Raw genomic sequence first — 18,494 nt, forward strand, 5'->3', positions numbered from 1 at the left:
CTGCGCTGATGACCCGGAGTAACACCTCGAGTTAACACCGACCCTGATTGGCAGGGGTACCGCAGCTGTCAGTGCTGTGCACACGGAGGTCTGGACAGAAGCGTCCAGAAGGTGCTCCTTGGGAAGGATGGGGGTCATCGGGGCCACACCGTCGAGGCCTTCAGACCGAACTGAGGTCTGTGGTGCTGGTCCCTGGGTTCTGTGAGGGTGTCCGGCAGTGAGGGGAGGCAGACAGAGTGAACCCACGAGTCCTGATAGGAGGTGGCCTGGCGGCCACCTGTGTGGACAGGAGCCCTGGGCCAGGTCCTGGCCCAGCGATGGGAGAGAAACTGAAACAGTGTGTGTGGGGGGGGGGGCAGGGCGGAGGCGCCCACCCCGCCCGCTCAGAGCAGGGCTTCCGCTTCCTCGAGTCCACGGCCCTTCCTGAGTCCCGGCACATTCCTGGTCGGCCTCCCAGGGCCGCTGTGGCTGCGACTTCCCTGCTGTTGACAAACACCTCCAGGTATTTGCAGACAGATCGTATCTCCTTCCCTCTGAGTCACCAGCTGGCCCCGCTGCCGGTTTGAGGCTCTTCAACTCTGCTTCTGGGTCTGACCTCTGGCCACTCTCTGAAAGATATTGTTTGTGTTTCTGGGTTTTCTTCCACTTTGATCATTTTAAAAGGCACAGCAAACTACACAGGGTCCGGCACGTGTGGTCGTAAAGTAGAAAAATGATGGTAAATAACTAAACAGGTGCATGCAGAGCATAAATATATGCAGAGCTGAGTGTGGGGTCACTGCTCCGCTCCGGGTCTGCTGCCCTGCGCTGGTCCACAGCTGGTACTCGTCCCAGGTCCCTAGAACGAATCCACTTTTCAGTAAGAAGAAATGAAAGACAGGTTAGGAGATAGGTCATGAGTGGCTCCTGCCTGGTTCTCCCTCAGTATCCATCCGTTTCTGTGAGGTTTGGGATTTAGAGGAAGGTGCTTCTTTTCCTGGCCCTGGTGCTCGGCACGGTTGCCACAGGGCCGTGGCCTTCGCTTTTCTCGTCCTTTCCTTCTGCGTGGTGGCCTGGCCTCTCATCCCCCAGCGGTTCCCTCATGTGCTTTCCTCACCTTCCTGTTTTCCAGAAAGCCCGGTGATGACAACCTCTAGCAGAAAACGAAGGAGAGAAATCTTCCTGATTTCTTGGGGCAGGCAGAGATTTCCTAGGACACAAACCCAGGCACAAGCACCGACTATAAAAGGAATATCGATGAGCTTGACTTCCTGAACGTGAAACCTTAAGTTCTTAGAAAGACGTCATTAAGGGAAGGAAGAGGCAAGCCCCAGAATTAAGCAAATATTTATACAGTAGTCCCTGTACTTGGAAAGGACCTTGTATTCAGGCTAGATAAGGAATTCTTACGACCCACGTCCTTTAGAAAGGAGCCAGACGGAAGGAGAGAACACAGAAGAAGTTCCATGGATGATGGAGCACAGGGAAGAGATACCAGCAAGGAGGTTCTTGGTCACTGGGAGGGCAGGCTGCAGCCCCAGGGTGACAGCGCCACGCACCCCTGTCGCCTTCCACGGTCAGGCCAAAACCCAGCGGTGTGTGACGGAAGGCCAGGGAGCAGGTACGAGTCATGCTTTGCTGGTGGGGGCGTGAAACGGTAGGTCCCTCAGAACCTGGTTGGCCGTTTCATACTGAAATGGAACGGGCACTTTCCAGATGACCCAGCCGGTCCACTTGCAGGCGTCTTCCCACAAGACAGGGAAGTGTCTGTGAGCAGATACTAGGAGCTGTGTGCAGCAGCCTTGTCCTGAACACCTGGGCTGGCTCACACGTCAGAGTGGATGAGAACCGTGGCACGGTCAGACAGTGAGACAGGGACAGCTCCAACACTCGGCCGCGTGGCTGCATCTCAAACGCGTCCTGCTGAGCAGAACTCACGGGGCGTGTGCTGTCGCACTGCCCTTCCGGGAGCGTCAGGCCACACCGCACCCGGATGTCCCAGGGATGTCACAGGGCAGGAGGGGCCACTGCAGAAGTACAGGAGGAAAGGGCTCAGGGTCCTGGACGGGTTTTGAGCCTCACGGGGTGTGATTCTGTGCAGGCACACAGATTTGTCACAATCATCGAACTTTGTCCGTGGACGATGGATACAGTACACCTCCTTGTTTATCAGTTCTCCCTCAGTAGAGCAGATTCTTAAAGTTCCACGCAAAAACAAGAAGCAGGCACACGTTGCTAGAACGTGATCCTGTCAGGTACTTCTGCGTTTATTTGAATTTAAGCCAGTTGTCCCCCCCTCCCACCCAGGATGTCTGCAACTGAAGATGTCACTGCGGTGAAGGGTCAGCAAGGAGGACCGGGTGGGCGTGTGGGCCCAGAAGCCCTGCCCGCCCTCGGGACATCCGCAGGCACGGTCCACTCGTCAGGCTGACCCTGGTTTCACACGGGTGGCAGGACCGTGGGCTGTGGACGGCAGTCGGGAGGGATCCAGAATGAGACTCGGCCACTGACTGACCGTACCGTCACCGCTTCTCTGAGACTCGGCCGCTGACTGACCGTACGTGTCACCTCTTCTCTGAGACCCGGCCGCTGACTGACCGTACGTGTCACTGCTTCTCTGAGACCCGGCCGCTGACTGACCGTACGTGTCACCTCTTCTCTGAGACCCGGCCGCTGACTGACCGTACGTGTCACCGCTTCTCTGAGACCCGGCCGCTGACTGACCGTACGTGTCACCGCTTCTCTGAGACCCGGCCGCTGACTGACCGTACGTGTCACCGCTTCTCTGAGACTCGGCCGCTGACTGACCGTACGTGTCACCGCTTCCCTGTGCCGCAGAGTCCTCGTGGTGTGCGTGGGCTGTGCAGCTGCGGTAAGAGGCACGTCCCCTGAGGAAGCGTCCCCGTGACGGTCAGTGTGCTGTTTGTCGGGCTCGGTCTGCACGCCGGCTTGCCTGGCCGGCCGCCATGCTGGGAGCTGGGCCTTGGCCTCCTCGTCTCGCGTCCCCACGGCCTCACGTCCCCACGGCTGGCCGCTGCAGCACCAGGGACAGGCCCCGGCTGTCCTCCAATGTCAGGGCCCAGGAAGGAGACGCGGAGGCCAGACCATCGCGGTCTGTTCTCTGTGGGGACTACACACCCTCACGATGAGAAGCAAGTTCCCCAGTGACCCTCCAGGACGATCGTTAGCGGGAGGGGCAGGGCTGCTCCACTGACTGCGAATTCTCCCGCGTATTTCTGTAACATGGACGAATTATCTATGGCGGTAAAGTCACGGACAGCAGAAGCTTGCCTTCTGCCATTTCCCAGAGAAGCAGCCGCTCTTTCCCACCCAACAGCTCCCTGTGGGGCAGGGGTCGGGAAGCTTTATGGCTGAGAGAGCCATGAACGCCACATATTTTAAAATGTAATTCCGTGAGAGCCATACAACGACCCGTGTACCTTACGCATTATCCAATAAAAATTTGGTGTTGTCGGAGGACAGCCGTGATGGGCTCCAGCCACCCGCAACCATGAACATGAGCGGTAGGAAATGAGTGGACTGTAATACATGAGAATGTTTTATATATTATTTTTTTTAGTAAAGATTTGTCTGTGAGCCAGATGCAGCCATCAGAAGAGCCGCGTCTGGGTCGTGGGCCGTAGGTTCCCGACCCCTGTTCTAGGACATGCAGAGGGCGAGAGGGGCTCGGCCACTGTGACCCCCGCCCCCGCAGCCACTGTGCGTTGGAAACCACGAGGAGTCCAGCCCCTCTTCCTCCCGGGCTCCTGCAGCCGAGACCTGTCACTCGTGTTTGGGCCTGTCCCCCCCTCTGTCCAGATGACATCTAGGCGGGCGCTTTCCTCCCTGAGGGCTGTGGTGGCCCTTCCTCTCTGCCCTCCCTGCCCCACCTCCCTGGGGACTTCATACTCGTTGGAGAAAAGCCCGTTTCCCAGAAGTGCTCATTTTGAGACATAAGCTCAGGGAGTCCCCTGCTGTCCCCGGGACAGTTCCCAGAAACCACAGCACCGGTCCCCAGGCGGGGGGGCGGGGACACGGGAACATGACCACTGCTGCTGAATCTCTTTTTCCTCTTTTCTTCATTCAGTGAGAGGAGGGGAGGCAGACAGGCTCCCACATGCGCCCGAACCAGGATCCACCCAGCAAGCCCACTAGGGGCCGATGCTCTGCCCATCTGGGGCATTGGTCTGTTGCTTAGCAACCGAGCTCTTCTTAGCACCTGAGGTGAAGGCCATGGAGCTATCCTCAGCGCCCAGTGCCAACTTGCTCTGAAGGAGCCATGGCTGCAGGAGGGGGAGGGAGAGGAGGGAGGAGAGAGAGAAAAGGGGGAGAGGGGGAAGGGTGGAGAAGCAGATGGGCGCTTCTCCTGTGTGCCCTGACTGGGAATCAAACCCCGGACTTCCACACGCTGGGCCAGTGCTCTACCACTGAGCCAACCTGCCAGGGCCTGGGGCTGCATTTCTTACCAGAGACTGAGCAGCAGACAAATCTGAGGTGTGGACAGTGCTGTCTGCTTAAGGCCAGAGGAGGACTGAGGACCCCTGCCGCCCTCTAGGATGACCCTCCTGTGCCGGAGCAGCTGGCCGCGTGTGCTGGGCGCAGAGGAGGACTGAGGACCCGTGCCGTCCTCTAGGATGACCCTCCTGTGCCGGAGCAGCTGGCCGCGTGTGCTGGGCGCAGAGGAGGACTGAGGACCCCTGCCGTCCTCTAGGATGACCCTCCTGTGCCGGAGCAGCTGGCCGCGTGTGCTGGGCGCAGAGGAGGACTGAGGACCCCTGCCGTCCTCTAGGATGACCCTCCTGTGCCGGAGCAGCTGGCCGCGTGTGCTGGGCACAGAGGAGGACTGAGGACCCCTGCCGTCCTCTAGGATGACCCTCCTGTGCCGGAGCAGCTGGCCGCGTGTGCTGGGCACACGGGAGGACTGAGGACCCCTGCCGTCCTCTAGGATGACCCTCCTGTGCCGGAGCAGCTGGCCGCGTGTGCTGGGCACACGGGAGGACTGAGGACCCCTGCCGTCCTCTAGGATGACCCTCCTGTGCCGGAGCAGCTGGCCGCGTGTGCTGGGCACAGAGGAAGGCATCTGCTCCCTGGGTCCTGTCTCTGGGAAGGGACAGGGCTGTGCCTTCATTTGAAGGACATACAAAAATAGAGTTTTAGTTTTAAGAATTAAAATAAATTAGGCCTGACTGGTGGTGGTGCAGTGGATACAGCATCTGCCTGGGATGCTGAAGTCCCAGGTTCAAAACCCAGCGGTCGCCGGCTTGAGTGTGGGCTCACCCGGCTTGAGCACAGGCTCACCAGCGAGAGTGGCAGGGTTGCCAACTTGCCTGCGGGATCATCAACATGACCCCAAGGTCACTCACTGGCTTGAGCCCAAGGTCACTGGCTTGGCTTGAGCCCCCTGGTCAAGGGACGTGTGAGAGGCTACCAGTGAACAACTGAAGAGATACAGCCATGAGTTAATGTTTCTCGTCTCTCTCCCTTCCTATCTCTGTCTCTCGCTCAAAAATAAAATTAAGTAAAGAAATAAAATAAATTAGGAATCAAAATTTTTTTGTGAAACAAGAAATATTCATTTGATTTTTAAAAAGTCCAGATTGATAACTTTTGTTTTAATAGAAAAAAATGTATACACAAGTTGCCTAACTTTTCATAAGTTTAGAGAGAGAGAGAGAGAGAGAGAGAGAGAGGAACATCCGGCCGTTCTTGTGTGTGTGCTGACAGGGCTGCACCAGCACCTCTGTGCTTTGATACGATGCTCTAACCACCTGAGCTATCTGGCCAGGGTTCATCTTTTATTTATTAGGTGATTTTTAGAGAGAGGGAGAGAGAGGAGAGGGGGAAGGGAAGCGTTCATTTGTTCCACTTCGTTATGCATTTATCAGTTCCTTCTCATATGTGCCCTGACCAGGGATCGAACCAGCAACCTTGTCATTTTGGGACAACACTCTAACTGAACTCAGCTCACCAGCCAGGGCCCATTCTGTAAATCTTAATCCAACATATGACTTTGAATAAAAGCTTCATTTACAACAACCTGGCCCGTGGAGGGTGCCGTGGTCAGTGCCCGATTTGAGAGGGCCTTTCGGAGTAGAACGGGGCCCTCTCGCCGCTCTGCCCTGAGCGTGCAGAATGGAGCCAGAGCACGGGAGAAAGGTGCCCCCGAGAAAATGGAGACCAAAACAGCATTGGCGGACGGTCAGAATCGGGGGAGCCGCTGTCCACCTGCAAGAAGCTGAGGGAGACTGTAAGCCGAGCCAGGCAGCGCTTTGCATGAGGAAGGTCAGCCCCCGGGACGGAGTGCTGGCCAGGGCTGCCCAGAGCGCTCACCCCCAGGCCGCAAGATGAGCTGGAGCCCAAGCAGGCCTGCGTGGCAGGACAGACCGCAGCTGGAGGCGGGGCCCGGGGACAGCGAGGTGGGGACAGGCAGGCAGCAGCTTCGAGACAAGCCGGAGAGAGTACTGAGTGTGCACAGGAGAGCCACCACTGCCAGAGACCACGCGCCTTTCCGTGGGGGGCGGCGTCGTTTGGGGATTGGGATGGCATTGTTCTCCTTCATCTTGCAAGCTTTTAAAGACAGGGACCTTACTTTCTTTTCCTTTGGCTGACGGGTCAATGCAAGGCCGACGGCTCCCTCTCCTGAAGCACTCACCCAGACATCCTCCACGCTCCTGGCTGTTCCGAGCCGCACGGGGTCCCGTCCAGGGTCGGGCGCTGGCTGTTCCCAGCCGCACGTGGTCCCGTCCGGGGTCGGGCGCTGGCTGTTTGTTTTGAGCCGCACGTGGTCCCGTCCAGGGTTGGGTGCTGCCTGTTTGTTTTGAGCCGCATGTGGTCCCGTCCAGGGTTGGGTGCTGCCTGTTTGTTTTGAGCCGCACGGGGTCCCATCCAGGGTCGGGTGCTGGCTGTTTGTTTTGAGCCGCACGTGGTCCCGTCCAGGGTTGGGTGCTGCCTGTTTGTTTTGAGCCGCACGGGGTCCCATCCAGGGTTGGGTGCTGCCTGTTTGTTTTGAGCCGCACGGGGTCCCGTCCAGGGTCGGGTGCTGTTTGTTCTGAGCCGCACGGGGTCCCGTCCAGGGTCGGACGCTGGCTGTTTGTTCTGAGCCGCACGGGGTCCCGTCCAGGGTCGGGTGCTGGCTGTTTGTTCTGAGCCGCACGTGGTCCCGTCCAGGGTCGGGGGCTGGCTGTTTGTTCTGAGCCGCACGTGGTCCCGTCCAGGGTCGGGTGCTGTTTGTTCTGAGCCGCACATGGTCCCGTTCAGGGTCGGGCGCTGGCTGTTTGTTCTGAGCCGCACGGGGTCCCGTCCAGGGTCGGGTGCTGGCTGTTTGTTCTGAGCCGCACGTGGTCCCGTCCAGGGTCGGGCGCTGGCTGTTTGTTCTGAGCCGCACGGGGTCCCGTCCAGGGTCGGGTGCTGTTTGTTCTGAGCCGCACGTGGTCCTGTTCAGGGTCGGGCGCTGGCTGTTTGTTCTGAGCCGCACGGGGTCCCGTCCAGGGTCGGGGGCTGGCTGTTTGTTCTGAGCCGCACGTGGTCCCGTCCAGGGTCGGGTGCTGTTTGTTCTGAGCCGCACGTGGTCCCGTCCAGGGTCGGGCGCTGGCTGTTTGTTCTGAGCCGCACGGGGTCCCGTCCAGGGTCGGGTGCTGTTTGTTCTGAGCCGCACGTGGTCCCGTCCAGGGTCGGGCGCTGGCTGTTTGTTCTGAGCCGCACGTGGTCCCGTCCAGGGTCGGGTGCTGTTTGTTCTGAGCTGCACGTGGTCCCGTCCAGGGTCGGGTGCTGTTTGTTCTGAGCCGCACGTGGTCCCGTCCAGGGTCGGGTGCTGTTTGTTCCGAGCTGCACGGGGTCCCGTCCGGGGTCGGGCGCTGGCTGTTTGTTTTGAGCCGCACGGGGTCCCGTCCAGGGTCGGGTGCTGTTTGTTCTGAGCCGCACGTGGTCCCGTCCAGGGTCGGGTGCTGTTTGTTCTGAGCCGCACGTGGTCCCGTCCAGGGTCGGGTGCTGTTTGTTCCGAGCCGCACGTGGTCCCGTCCAGGGTCGGGGGCTGGCTGTTCCGAGCCTCTTTGCTCCCAGTTTGGTGGTTCTGGCTCATTAGGGTCACCGCGGGGGAGACTTGAACTTTCTGCTACCCAGCTCACGTCCCCTTTAGTGCCATCGGAATGTCTGGGGTTGGCCGGGACCAGTGTTTTCAGACTGCCAGGTGGCTGCTGTCTGCATCCAGTTTGAGATCCTGTTATCCGTTCTCAGACTTAGTGGCCACAGGGCCACCTGGGAGCTGTAAACATGACTGATGCCCAGGGTTTCTTGCCCGTAGCCCCGTGGTAATTGGCATGGGGTGGGGCCCTTGCAGCAGGATTTTAAGAGCTTGTTGGTGCTCCTGCTGCACAGCCAGGGCGGGAACTCCCCATGCTCTGCGGACCACACTCTGCCACTTCCCAATTCCCAAAGCGTTGCTCAGACCCAGCCGAGTCCCGCCGTGGACTTGTTTTCACAGGTTTACATGTCTCTTGCCACCTACTGGGTAGTTTTAAAGGGTCAAGGTAAACGTTCTCTAAAACCCGGAAGTGACTTCCAGATGTGAATTTTATCGTGTTTTTTGAAGGATTGAGGGTGCAGAGCAGCCCCAGGACAGTGTGGCCAGCACGCAGGCGGGGCTACCAGGGAAGGGGAACCAACAGGGCCCACCCAGCACCGCCCGACTTGGAGGGGGCCTCCATCAGGGCTCTGCCCTGCGCCTCGAGTTGTTGAAAACCACAAAGCATGAAACCCAGATTTATGACTTTGGGAAGGTTATTTGTGGATTCCCAAGGTGATTCTGTTCCCATCTCTGCTGTAGCCTTTAAAACGCAAGTGCCACTTTAGAAGAAATCCAGTGTGGCTCACGCGGCATTCAGATGTTGGTCGTGCTGATAGCCTCGGGCAGGAGTAAGGGGAGCGTGCGCGGTGCCTCTGCTCGAGGGGCCGTTTATGGGGAGCAGGCGAAGGGCTCCCGGGCTGACGTTGGGGACGTGGACCAGGACCCTGTCCACCCGAGCGCTTTGCGTCCCCTCTCTCCCGCGAGGATCTCAGGAGAGCACTTTGGAGAGCTGGCACACTGGACAGGCCTCTCCTCTTCTTCACAACAGGGGCCAGACGCTGCGTTCACTGGGAGCGTCCCCGTGGAGAGGTGGCCGTCCCCGTGGAGAGGTGGCCGTCCCCGTGGAGAGGGGGCCGTCCCCGTGGAGAGGTGGCCGTCCCCGTGGAGAGGGGGCCGTCCCCGTGGAGAGGGGGCCGTCCCCGTGGAGAGGTGGCCGTCTCCGTGGAGAGGTGGCCGTCCCTGTGGAGAGGTGGCCGTCCCTGTGGAGAGGTGGCCGTCCCTGTGGAGAGGTGGCCGTCCGGGTCCCCTGCCCGCCCTCCTCCTCTTCCCTCGTCTTCATTTCTGGAGAAACCCTTTGAAATTTTTCTCAGTGTTTACTTCCAAAACGTTGTGAAACCTTGTGCTGTTAAACCACTCCTGAGTACATGTCAGTCATCTCTCCATCGAGCCGAGAAGCGGTAACATAAAGCGGTTTTCAAAACCAAAGCTGACCGAGGACACTGCGCTTCCAGGACTGCGGACTCGTGTTCGCCTGACGCTTCTCCTGCTGAGAGCGAGGGAGATGCCCAGGGCTCGCTGACCAAGGACCCTGCGCTCCCAGGACTGCGGACTCATGTTCGCCTGACGCTTCTCCTGCTGAGAGCGAGGGAGATGCCCAGGGCTCGCTGACCAAGGACCCTGCGCTCCCAGGACTGCGGACTCGTGTTCGCCTGACGCTTCTCCTGCTGAGAGCGAGGGAGATGCCCGGGGCTCGCTGACCGAGGACCCTGCGCTCCCAGGACTGCGGACTCGTGTTCGCCTGACGCTTCTCCTGCTGAGAGCGAGGGAGATGCCCGGGGCTCGCTGACCAAGGACCCTGCGCTCCCAGGACTGCGGACTCGTGTTCGCCTGACGCTGCTCCTGCCGAGAGCGAGGGAGATGCCCGGGGCTCGCTGACGAGGACACTGCGCTCCCAGGACTGCGGACTCGTGTTCGCCTGACGCTGCTCCTGCCGAGAGCAAGGGAGATGCCCGGGGCTCGCACCCCTTTTACTGCCTCTGGAGTCTTCGTGCTGGGACACACTGTCCCTCCGGCTCTTCTGACTGTTGAGTGTTGTGTGTGTACTCCTGATCGATGTCTTGACAGCAAACCCAGGTGTCAGAATACGATTGCCCGTCGCCGTCCCTGTCCAGCCAGCTCCTCTCCCACCTTCCTGCCGAGAGTGCTGCCCCCGCCCTGGTCACACTCCTCTGTGAAGCACCCCGGACCTCCTTCCCCCCAGCCCCCCACTATAAGGTTACAGCGTGGATGGCAGGGGACCCCCGGGAGTTTGCACCTAAAAAGCCATCTTCACTGGTCTGCCGGGAGTGAACTGTGCGCTCAGAATAATGGGGGGAGGGGGTGTCCCACTGTCCCTGGTTCCGCGGTGTGTCCCCTGCCCTGCTGGCCCCTCCCTGTCCCCACTGCCCCTGGCTGCCGTGCTCTGGGGACAGCCGGGGAGCTCTGCCCGTTCTCCTCGTGTGTACCGCGGGCCTGCAGCCCCGTGTGTGCTGCCCGCAGCCCGGAAGCCTCGGGGTGTGACCGCTGCTCCCCGGGCAGGGCGCTGCTGTCACTGTGACCAGTTTCCGGGCGCGGCTGCCTCTCCTCACTGCCGCTCAGCTGAGCGCTGCTCCATGTGCGGGTTCGAGTTCTCATCACTGAAAGGACTAAAGCCTTTCTCTGCCTGTAAATTGTGTGCCTGGAGTTCTGCTCGTAGGTTGCTTCACGAACTGTCATTGTCCTTGTCATCATCTGTGCTGGGTCCTCAGAACTCACAGTTCACCAAGAATGAGCCACGTGCTGTCCCGTCTGGGCCTCCCGTAAAGGGAAGTGAGCGTCACAGGGAGTGTCACAGGGAGTGTCACAGGGAGCGTCACAGGGGCCTGTTCCAGGTGTGGACCTTGCCCAGAGCCTAACGCTCCCGTCTCTGCCCGTAGCTCTGCCGCCGGGAGCGCCACCTGTCTGCAGGGCCGTACCGGGGCACGCTGTTCGCTGGCCAGCCCACCATGTTCATCTCCCCGGCCAGCCACGCCCCCAGGAACAAGCTGTGGGAGCTGGTCTGCCTGTGCGGGGGCCGGGTCACGGAGGTCGCCCGCAGGGCCAGCATCTGCGTCGGGCCCCCCCGCGGGAGGAAGAAGGAGGCCGTCACCTATCTGTCGGAGAAGTGGATCTTAGGTAGGTGTCCGTTTGCTCGGCGACGGCTGGGCCCCCGGGGGGGGGGGGACACACAGGAAGTCGGGGGCACCCCTGACTGCTGCAGCCACCGGGCTTCCCGGAGAGCCCTGTTCTGTGCCCGTGGGTACCGGGCTTTCCAGGGGGGACACACAGGAAGTCGGGGGCACCCTGACCGCTGCAGCCACCGGGCTTCCCCGAGAGCCCTGTTCTGTGCCTGTGGGTACCAGGCTCTCCAGGGGGAAGCCCCCCATGCCGGGACCCGTGGGGGACACACAGGAAGTCGGGGGCACCCCTGACGTGATAGAGTGTCAGCCTGGCATGTGGAAATCCCGGGTTCGATTCCTGGTCAGGGCACACAGGAGAAGCAACCATCATTTCAAGCGCATGGCCCTGGGCACTGAGGATGGCTCTGTGGAGCCTCCATGTCAGGTGCTAAAAATAGCTCAGTTGTGAGCACGGCCCCAGATGGGCAGAGCATCGGCCCCAGACGGGGTTGCCGGGTGGATCCCAGTCAGGGTACATGCAGAAGTCTGTCTCTGTATCGCCCCTCCTCTCACTTGGAAAAAGAAGAAAGAAGGAGAAAAAGATACTGGTTGTGTTGAATTATGTCCCACCTCAGTGACCTCATTCTGATGCAGTTGCCTCTTCAAGACCCTTATTCAGTCATGTTCTGAGGTCCTGGGTGTGGCGACATCAACATGTGGGTGTGGGGCGGCTGAGGGAGGGGGCACCACCGTTCATCCCACAGCGCTAAGTGGCTCCACTTTGCACACCTTGGGGGGGGGTCCCTGAGATCTGAGAGGTGTTCCCTCCGCCTGCCCTCCTCCTCCCTCTCCTCCTCGTCTCCACTCCCGTCCCTCTGCTGTTCGCTCTGCCTTCTCTCTCAGCCCCACACTCTGGCTTTTCCCACCGCTTCCTGGACATGGCTCTTAAACAGACAAGAAGATACACATTTACTAAATTACATTCATATGTAACTACGGACGTTCCGTGACTATCCTTTAAATGAGTGATTGTTGTCCTTTGGTATAGTTTAAAAGTGTGCCAATCAAAAATAATTTTTTTTGCTCTCTGATACAGAGTAATTTATCTTTGCCTGGAAACAAATAAAAAACCCCAACCTTTGATACTAGGTACAATCCCACAAGTCAGGACACTGCTTCTTCTTTTCTGAATGCCACGGTCACTCTGCGTTTCTGTCCACAGTGCTCCCGGGGGCTGCTCTGGGGGTGACTGTCCACAGGTGCTCCCGGGGGCTGCTCTGGGGGTGACTGTCCACAGGTGCTCCCGGGGGCTGCTCTGGGGGTGACTGTCCACAGTGCTCCCGGGGGCTGCTCTGGGGGTGACTGTCCACAGTGCTCCCGGGGGCTGCTCTGGGGGTGACTGTCCACAGGTGCTCCCGGGGGCTGCTCTGGGGGTGACTGTCCACAGGTGCTCCCGGGGGCTGCTCTGGGGGTGACTGTCCACAGGTGCTCCCGGGGGCTGCTCTGGGGGTGACTGTCCACAGGTGCTCCCGGGGGCTGCTCTGGGGGTGACTGTCCACAGTGCTCCCGGGGGCTGCTCTGGGGGTGACTGTCCACAGGTGCTCCCGGGGGCTGCTCTGGGGGTGACTGTCCACAGGTGCTCCCGGGGGCTGCTCTGGGGGTGACTGTCCACAGGTGCTCCCGGGGGCTGCTCTGGGGGTGACTGTCCACAGTGCTCCCGGGGGCTGCTCTGGGGGTGACTGTCCACAGGTGCTCCCGGGGGCTGCTCTGGGGGTGACTGTCCACAGGTGCTCCCGGGGGCTGCTCTGGGGGTGACTGTCCACAGGTGCTCCCGGGGGCTGCTCTGGGACCGGCTCTCCTGCTGGTGGGGCTCAGGGGGTGACTGTCCACCGGCCTGAGCCCGGGGCTCTGTCTGTGCAAGGCCCTGTGGGATGCTGCAGGCTCAGAGCTGGAGACGGGGGCCTCACGTCCGTCTCTTCCCTCTCCCATAATTCACGTCCTGTTTCTGGCTTGTCGCTGACCGCACCGTCTGTGTGTGCCCTTGGCGACATCCGGGTATTGTGTCCCAGACTCCTTGGCTCTCAGACTGGAGAAATAATGCCCATATGATGAGCCCCCTGACTCTCCGGCTGCTGCCCCCTCTGCGCTGGGTCCCCTCCAGCCTGGTGGCTTGGGGGACAAGCCATGTATTTTTCAACTGTTTACTAGTTTATACTCTTCTCTTCCTGAATTGAGCTGCAGGACAGTAGCTCCCACTGTGGGAAAACTGAAGGTTCATTTTTCTGTCTCGGCTCACACGCACAGACTGCGGGACCCACGGTCCAGTGTGGGGCCTTTCTCCTCTCCCGGCAGAGAAGCCTCCTGGACCTCCTTTGCTCCATCTGTAGAATGGGGCAGTAACCTCTGCCATGCTGACCGCCTGTGGAACCAAAGGGCATGACCCAGGAGAGCGTGGAATGCTCCAGGGAGCATTGTCCAGGGCCGTTGGTGACCATGTCCCCTGGCACGCAGAGCAGTCACGCCAACCCTGTGACACAGCAGAGTTCTGTCTTTTTTTTTTTTTTTAATAGAGACAGAGAGAGAGTCAGAGAGAGGGACAGACAGGGACAGAGAGATGAAAAGCATTAATCATCAGTTTTTCGTTGCGACATCTTAGTTGTTCATTGATTGCTTTCTCATATGTGCCTTGACCGTGGGCCTTCAGCAGACTGAGTAACCCCTTGCTCGAGCCAGCGACCTCGGGTCCAAGCTGGTGAGCCTTGCTCAAACCAGATGAGCCCGCGCTCAAGCTGGCACCTCGGGGTCTCGAACCTGGGTCTTCTGCATCCCAGGCTGATGCTCTATCCACTGCGCCACTGCCTGGTCAGGCGAGTTCTGTCTTTTAAACACCTTTCTCCTTCCCCATTGGCTTTTGTTACTGACACTTCTAGAGACCTTTTATTCTCAGAATATTGTGAAATTACAGTGAGGAGTAAAACACTTTTAAAACTGCGTGAAGGCACCAATTTAAAAGAAAATCAGTTTTTTGTGTGACCGACTGAAAAGTAACACGCAACGTTTATAAACTCAGTTCTGACTGGGATGTCGGCTCCCGGCGAGGTAAGGTGCGTTTGGAAGGGCAGGCCATTGTCTTCCGGGTCTGTCATTACCTTCCAAAGCAGAGACTCGGGCTGGGCTAGCACCCTCGCCCGTATCCCTGGAATGCACGGGGTCGCTGTCCTGCAGACAGAACCTGGTCACAGGGCGATGAGCCCCAGCTGTGTCTGCAGAGGAAGCACTCACACCCGGACCCCTCCCGCCCTGGCCGCTTAAGTGGTTCTCCTAGGTATAAGAATGCCTTCTAACCTTCAGCTGCTTCTCTGGGGTGACCGTGTGGCCCCCCCAGGCAGCCACCCCTCCCCGATGCCCCTCATCGCTGGCCTAGAGCCACGTGGGTTCATGACATCTCCAGTAGGGCTCCGGAGGGAGCCCTGAGCCCCGGGCTGTCCCCCCTGTCCGCGGGTGTCATGGGTGCCAGCTGCAGGCAGCGCGGCCGTCTGGGCGTGGTGACTGTGTTCCCCGCCCGGTCCCCAGAGCCCCTGTTCCTGAAACTGCAGGACCCAGAGGCCAGGACGCTGGGTGAATCATCCCAGCAGGAGGAGAGTGGGAGTTTCTGAGGCAGAAGCGTTTCTGGGCGCCTAATGAATGTGCACGGGAGTCAACAGGAAAGCCAGCGCAGTTCCTGGCACTGGGAAGGGAGGTGTTACCTCTACCTGACGCTGGAAACGCAGGCTGTGTGGGACAGCATTTCCCAGGAACCTGCCCGCCCCGGCTCACCCCCGGAGTCTCTGGAATACAATGCCCACTTCACAGCCGGGCAGCAGGGACCCGGGGCCTGCAGGGACCGGTGGAGGCGGGGAGAGAGCGCAGCCGCCGAGCCCAGGCCCCTGCGTTCACCGCGGCGGCTCTGAGACCTCGTGGGCTGTGGTCCTGCCTGTTCCCTCTTATCCCTCTGGGTGTTACCAGGAAGGTCGAAGGTCGGTTTGGCCTTGCTCACAAGACAGATTTCCAGTCCCAGGCGCCCTCTTATTGTCTGGGCTTCGTTCAAGTGATAAGAAACACAGTTTATGCTATTGTGGGAACATGGTGTAACAGTCTCAGCACCCTTGCCAGAAAAGAGAGAAGTTGAGCCCAGGCATGATTTCCTTATACCTTATTAAAAGCATGTGGTGTGAATGTCTCCACATGTCGATGTTCTCAGGAAGAGATCCGTGATAGCACGGGGCCTTGGCCTGCAGCTTAGGGTCCTCAGATCAGCGTCCCCTGACAGTGGACCCGTGTGGGTGGAGAGAAACGCACACTCAGGGGCGGGGTTTTGTGGGAGCAAGGCCAGGCAGGAGCCTCGAGGTTAGAGAGATCGGGTCGGGGTTCTGCAAGACCGCCTCCGTCCACACAGATCCAGACGCGGGCACAGAGCCGTGCACTCCCTGCTGAGGGGGGAGGGGGCACCGGGAGGGGGGGAGGGGGGACTGCTGCCCTGCAGAACACCCTGACCCCATCCTCACAGAGACAGAGCACCAGAAGGTAACTGGGCGGGGGTCCCCTTCTCTCCGCGTCCTGCCGACGTGCTGGCGTCTACTGACAGCCCTTCTCGGCGGTGAGCGGGCATCTCCTCTCCCTGGTGATCACTGATGTTGAACATCTTGTCACGTTCTCCGAACACTGGTCTGTCAGCTGTGGAGAGAAGCTTATAATGAGCTTGCACAGTGACAGATGATTACTAGAATTAGTAGAGTTATCACAGTGTGAGACATAAAAATGTTGAATCACACCATTGTACACCTAAAATTAAGATAACCAACATAAAATTGTGCATTGACTATACTTAAATTTAAATTTTGGGGGCCCTGGTTGGTTTGTTCAATGTACAGAGCATCAGCCCAGCGTATGGAGGTCCTGGGCTTGATCCCTGGTCAAGGCGCAGAGGAGAAGCAACCATCTGCTTCTGTTCCCCTCCCTCTCCCCCTTTTCTCTCTCTTCCCCTCCCGTAGTCATGGCTACATTGGTTCCAGCATCGGCCCCAGGTGCTAAGGATAGCTTGGTTGTCTGAGCGTTGTTAGTTAACATTGACTGTCAGAGCTGAAAGTGTTAGGGCGTGTGCTGTGTACTGAACTGTGCCCCACCCCGTACACACACACACACTCACACACACACATTTCAGTGTTGAGGCCCCATTCCCCAGCACCTTGGAGTGTGACTGCATTTGGAAATTGGGCCTTTAAAGAGGTGCGTCCAGTTCTCTTATACCGTAAGGGTGGGCCCTAATCTGAGAGGACTGGGGTCCTCACAACAAGAGGAAGAGACACCGTGACGCCCACCCAGGAGAGACCATGTGAGGACACGGAGAAGGTGGCCGGCTGCGAGCGGGAGCGAGGTCTGCCACCCTGCCAACCCCTCCTCTCCGACTTCCAGCCCCCAGCACTGTGGGGGAATGTGCTTCTGTTATCCAGCCCCCGTCGGTTCTGAGGAAGCTGAGGGACCTGCGTGTGTGACCGGAGCCCCGCGGCGAGTGGACATTGCCATCTGAGGCCACTCTGGGAAGCAGACCCTCCCGTGGGCAGCGCTGACAGCGGCGCTCACGCCAAGCGTGGTGAAAGCTGGCCTCCCACACGGGACCGGGACCCGAGCCCCACCCCCACCCTCAGCGAGAGAACGCGCAGCTTTTCCACTTCACATGAAGAGAAAAAAGCAGCGGGCTGAAACCATTTGATTTTGTCGTAATCAGTTTTTGTTAAACCTTGGTGCTTGAAGATGAATGAACGTAGAGCAGTCACGTCATCCCAGCGAATGTAGAAGGAAAACATCATAAAGACAGGATCGAATTTTAACAGAATTGAAGTGAAGAGTAAAGGAGACTTGTGAGAGGGAAGAAAAGATTTCTTTAGAGGGAAAGAAAAGAATCAGTCGACCCTAACGACACTGAAGAAGAGAGGGGGAAGGGGTGCAGAGAACTGCGGGGACGGAGACCGCGCTCTGCCTGCAGACACAGCGGTGCGCAAGCGTCCCAGAGAGCATGACGGGTAACTTCTCACCAATCATTGTCGACACAGGTAAAAGGGATAATTTCTACCAAGACAGATTCAGAAACAGGCGATCTGAACAATTTCAAGCATTTAAAAAATGGAATTGTAATCAAAAGTATGCCTCCGCGCACCTGACCAAAGAAACCCGCGCGAGGTGACATCGCAGAAGGGTGATCGAGAGGCGCCAGGCTCCCGTCTCCCCACAGAGACCGTGGGCACCAAACAGGAGGTGTCGGGACGAACCCCAGGGGCTGGGAAAGCCCAGGGTCACAGCAGGCAGACACCCACGCGAGCACAGCCAGGTGCCCGGGCGCGAGAGCGTCACGGCTGACCACTCCAGCCTGACCCTCGCGGACGCAGACCCGATTCGCGCTGGTCTGCCCATGGGACACCTGAGGGGGCTGACCCACGTAACTCGGGACACAAGGTGCACGCCACTCTGAGCAACAGGGTGGGGGGACCACAGTGCAATGAGATACATCAGACTGCAGCGACATGGAAACTTCTGGGCATCCAGGACACAGCCAGCCAAGTGAAAGGGCAACCTGTGGATTGGGAGAAAAAAGGTTGCAAAGGAGCAGGGGTTAAAATCCCCCAGAATACGAAGAACTTCCACAACTTGGCAACAAAAATACCTGACTCAAAAATGAGCAGAGGAATTCACTAGACGTTTCTTCGAAGTGGCCAATAGCGCATGAGAAGATGTTCACCATCCCTGATCGCTAGGGAAATGCCAGTCGAAACCACAGCGAGAAGCCACCTGAGGTTCATTAACTGGCTACTACCCATTCAAACAAACAAAAATCCCTAGAAAATAACAAGTGCGGGGGGGAGGGGGGGAATGAGAACCTCGGAGCTGTTGGTGGGAATGTAAACCGGGGGCGGCCACTGTGGAAAACTGGGTCCGTTCCTTGGAAAATGAAAAAAAGAGAATGACCCTATGACCTGGCAGTCCACCTCCAGATACACCTCCAGCGGAATTGAGGGCAGGGACTCAAGTGTTTGTACACTCGTGTTCATACAGCAGGATTCACAACAGCCAGAAGCTGTGAGCAACCAAGTGTCCGTCAGTGGAGAATGATAAACAAAGGGCAGTGTATCCATGTACAATGAAACATTACTCAGCTTCAAAAGGAAGTATATTCTGATACATGAAACAACACGGGTGGACCTGGACAACATACAGTAAGTGAGATGAGCCTGCGTCCACTGAGG

At 58.7% G+C, this 18,494-nt stretch overlaps 1 protein-coding gene across 4 annotated transcripts in view; it reads left to right on the plus strand.

The window, feature by feature from the left end:
• The window catches only part of MCPH1 (microcephalin 1), a 216,165-nt gene that overhangs the window by 190,347 nt on the left and 7,324 nt on the right, over nucleotides 1-18,494 (plus strand). For all 4 annotated transcript variants that reach the window (XM_066380077.1, XM_066380079.1, XM_066380080.1 and 1 more), the window contains one exon: nucleotides 10,996-11,233. In XM_066380077.1, coding sequence (XP_066236174.1) covers nucleotides 10,996-11,233 — 238 coding nt within the window. The remainder of the gene's footprint in view (nucleotides 1-10,995; nucleotides 11,234-18,494) is intronic.

Source organism: Saccopteryx leptura, chromosome 4, assembly GCF_036850995.1.
Source record: "Saccopteryx leptura isolate mSacLep1 chromosome 4, mSacLep1_pri_phased_curated, whole genome shotgun sequence".
In the NCBI taxonomy this organism is placed as follows: domain Eukaryota; kingdom Metazoa; phylum Chordata; class Mammalia; order Chiroptera; family Emballonuridae; genus Saccopteryx; species Saccopteryx leptura.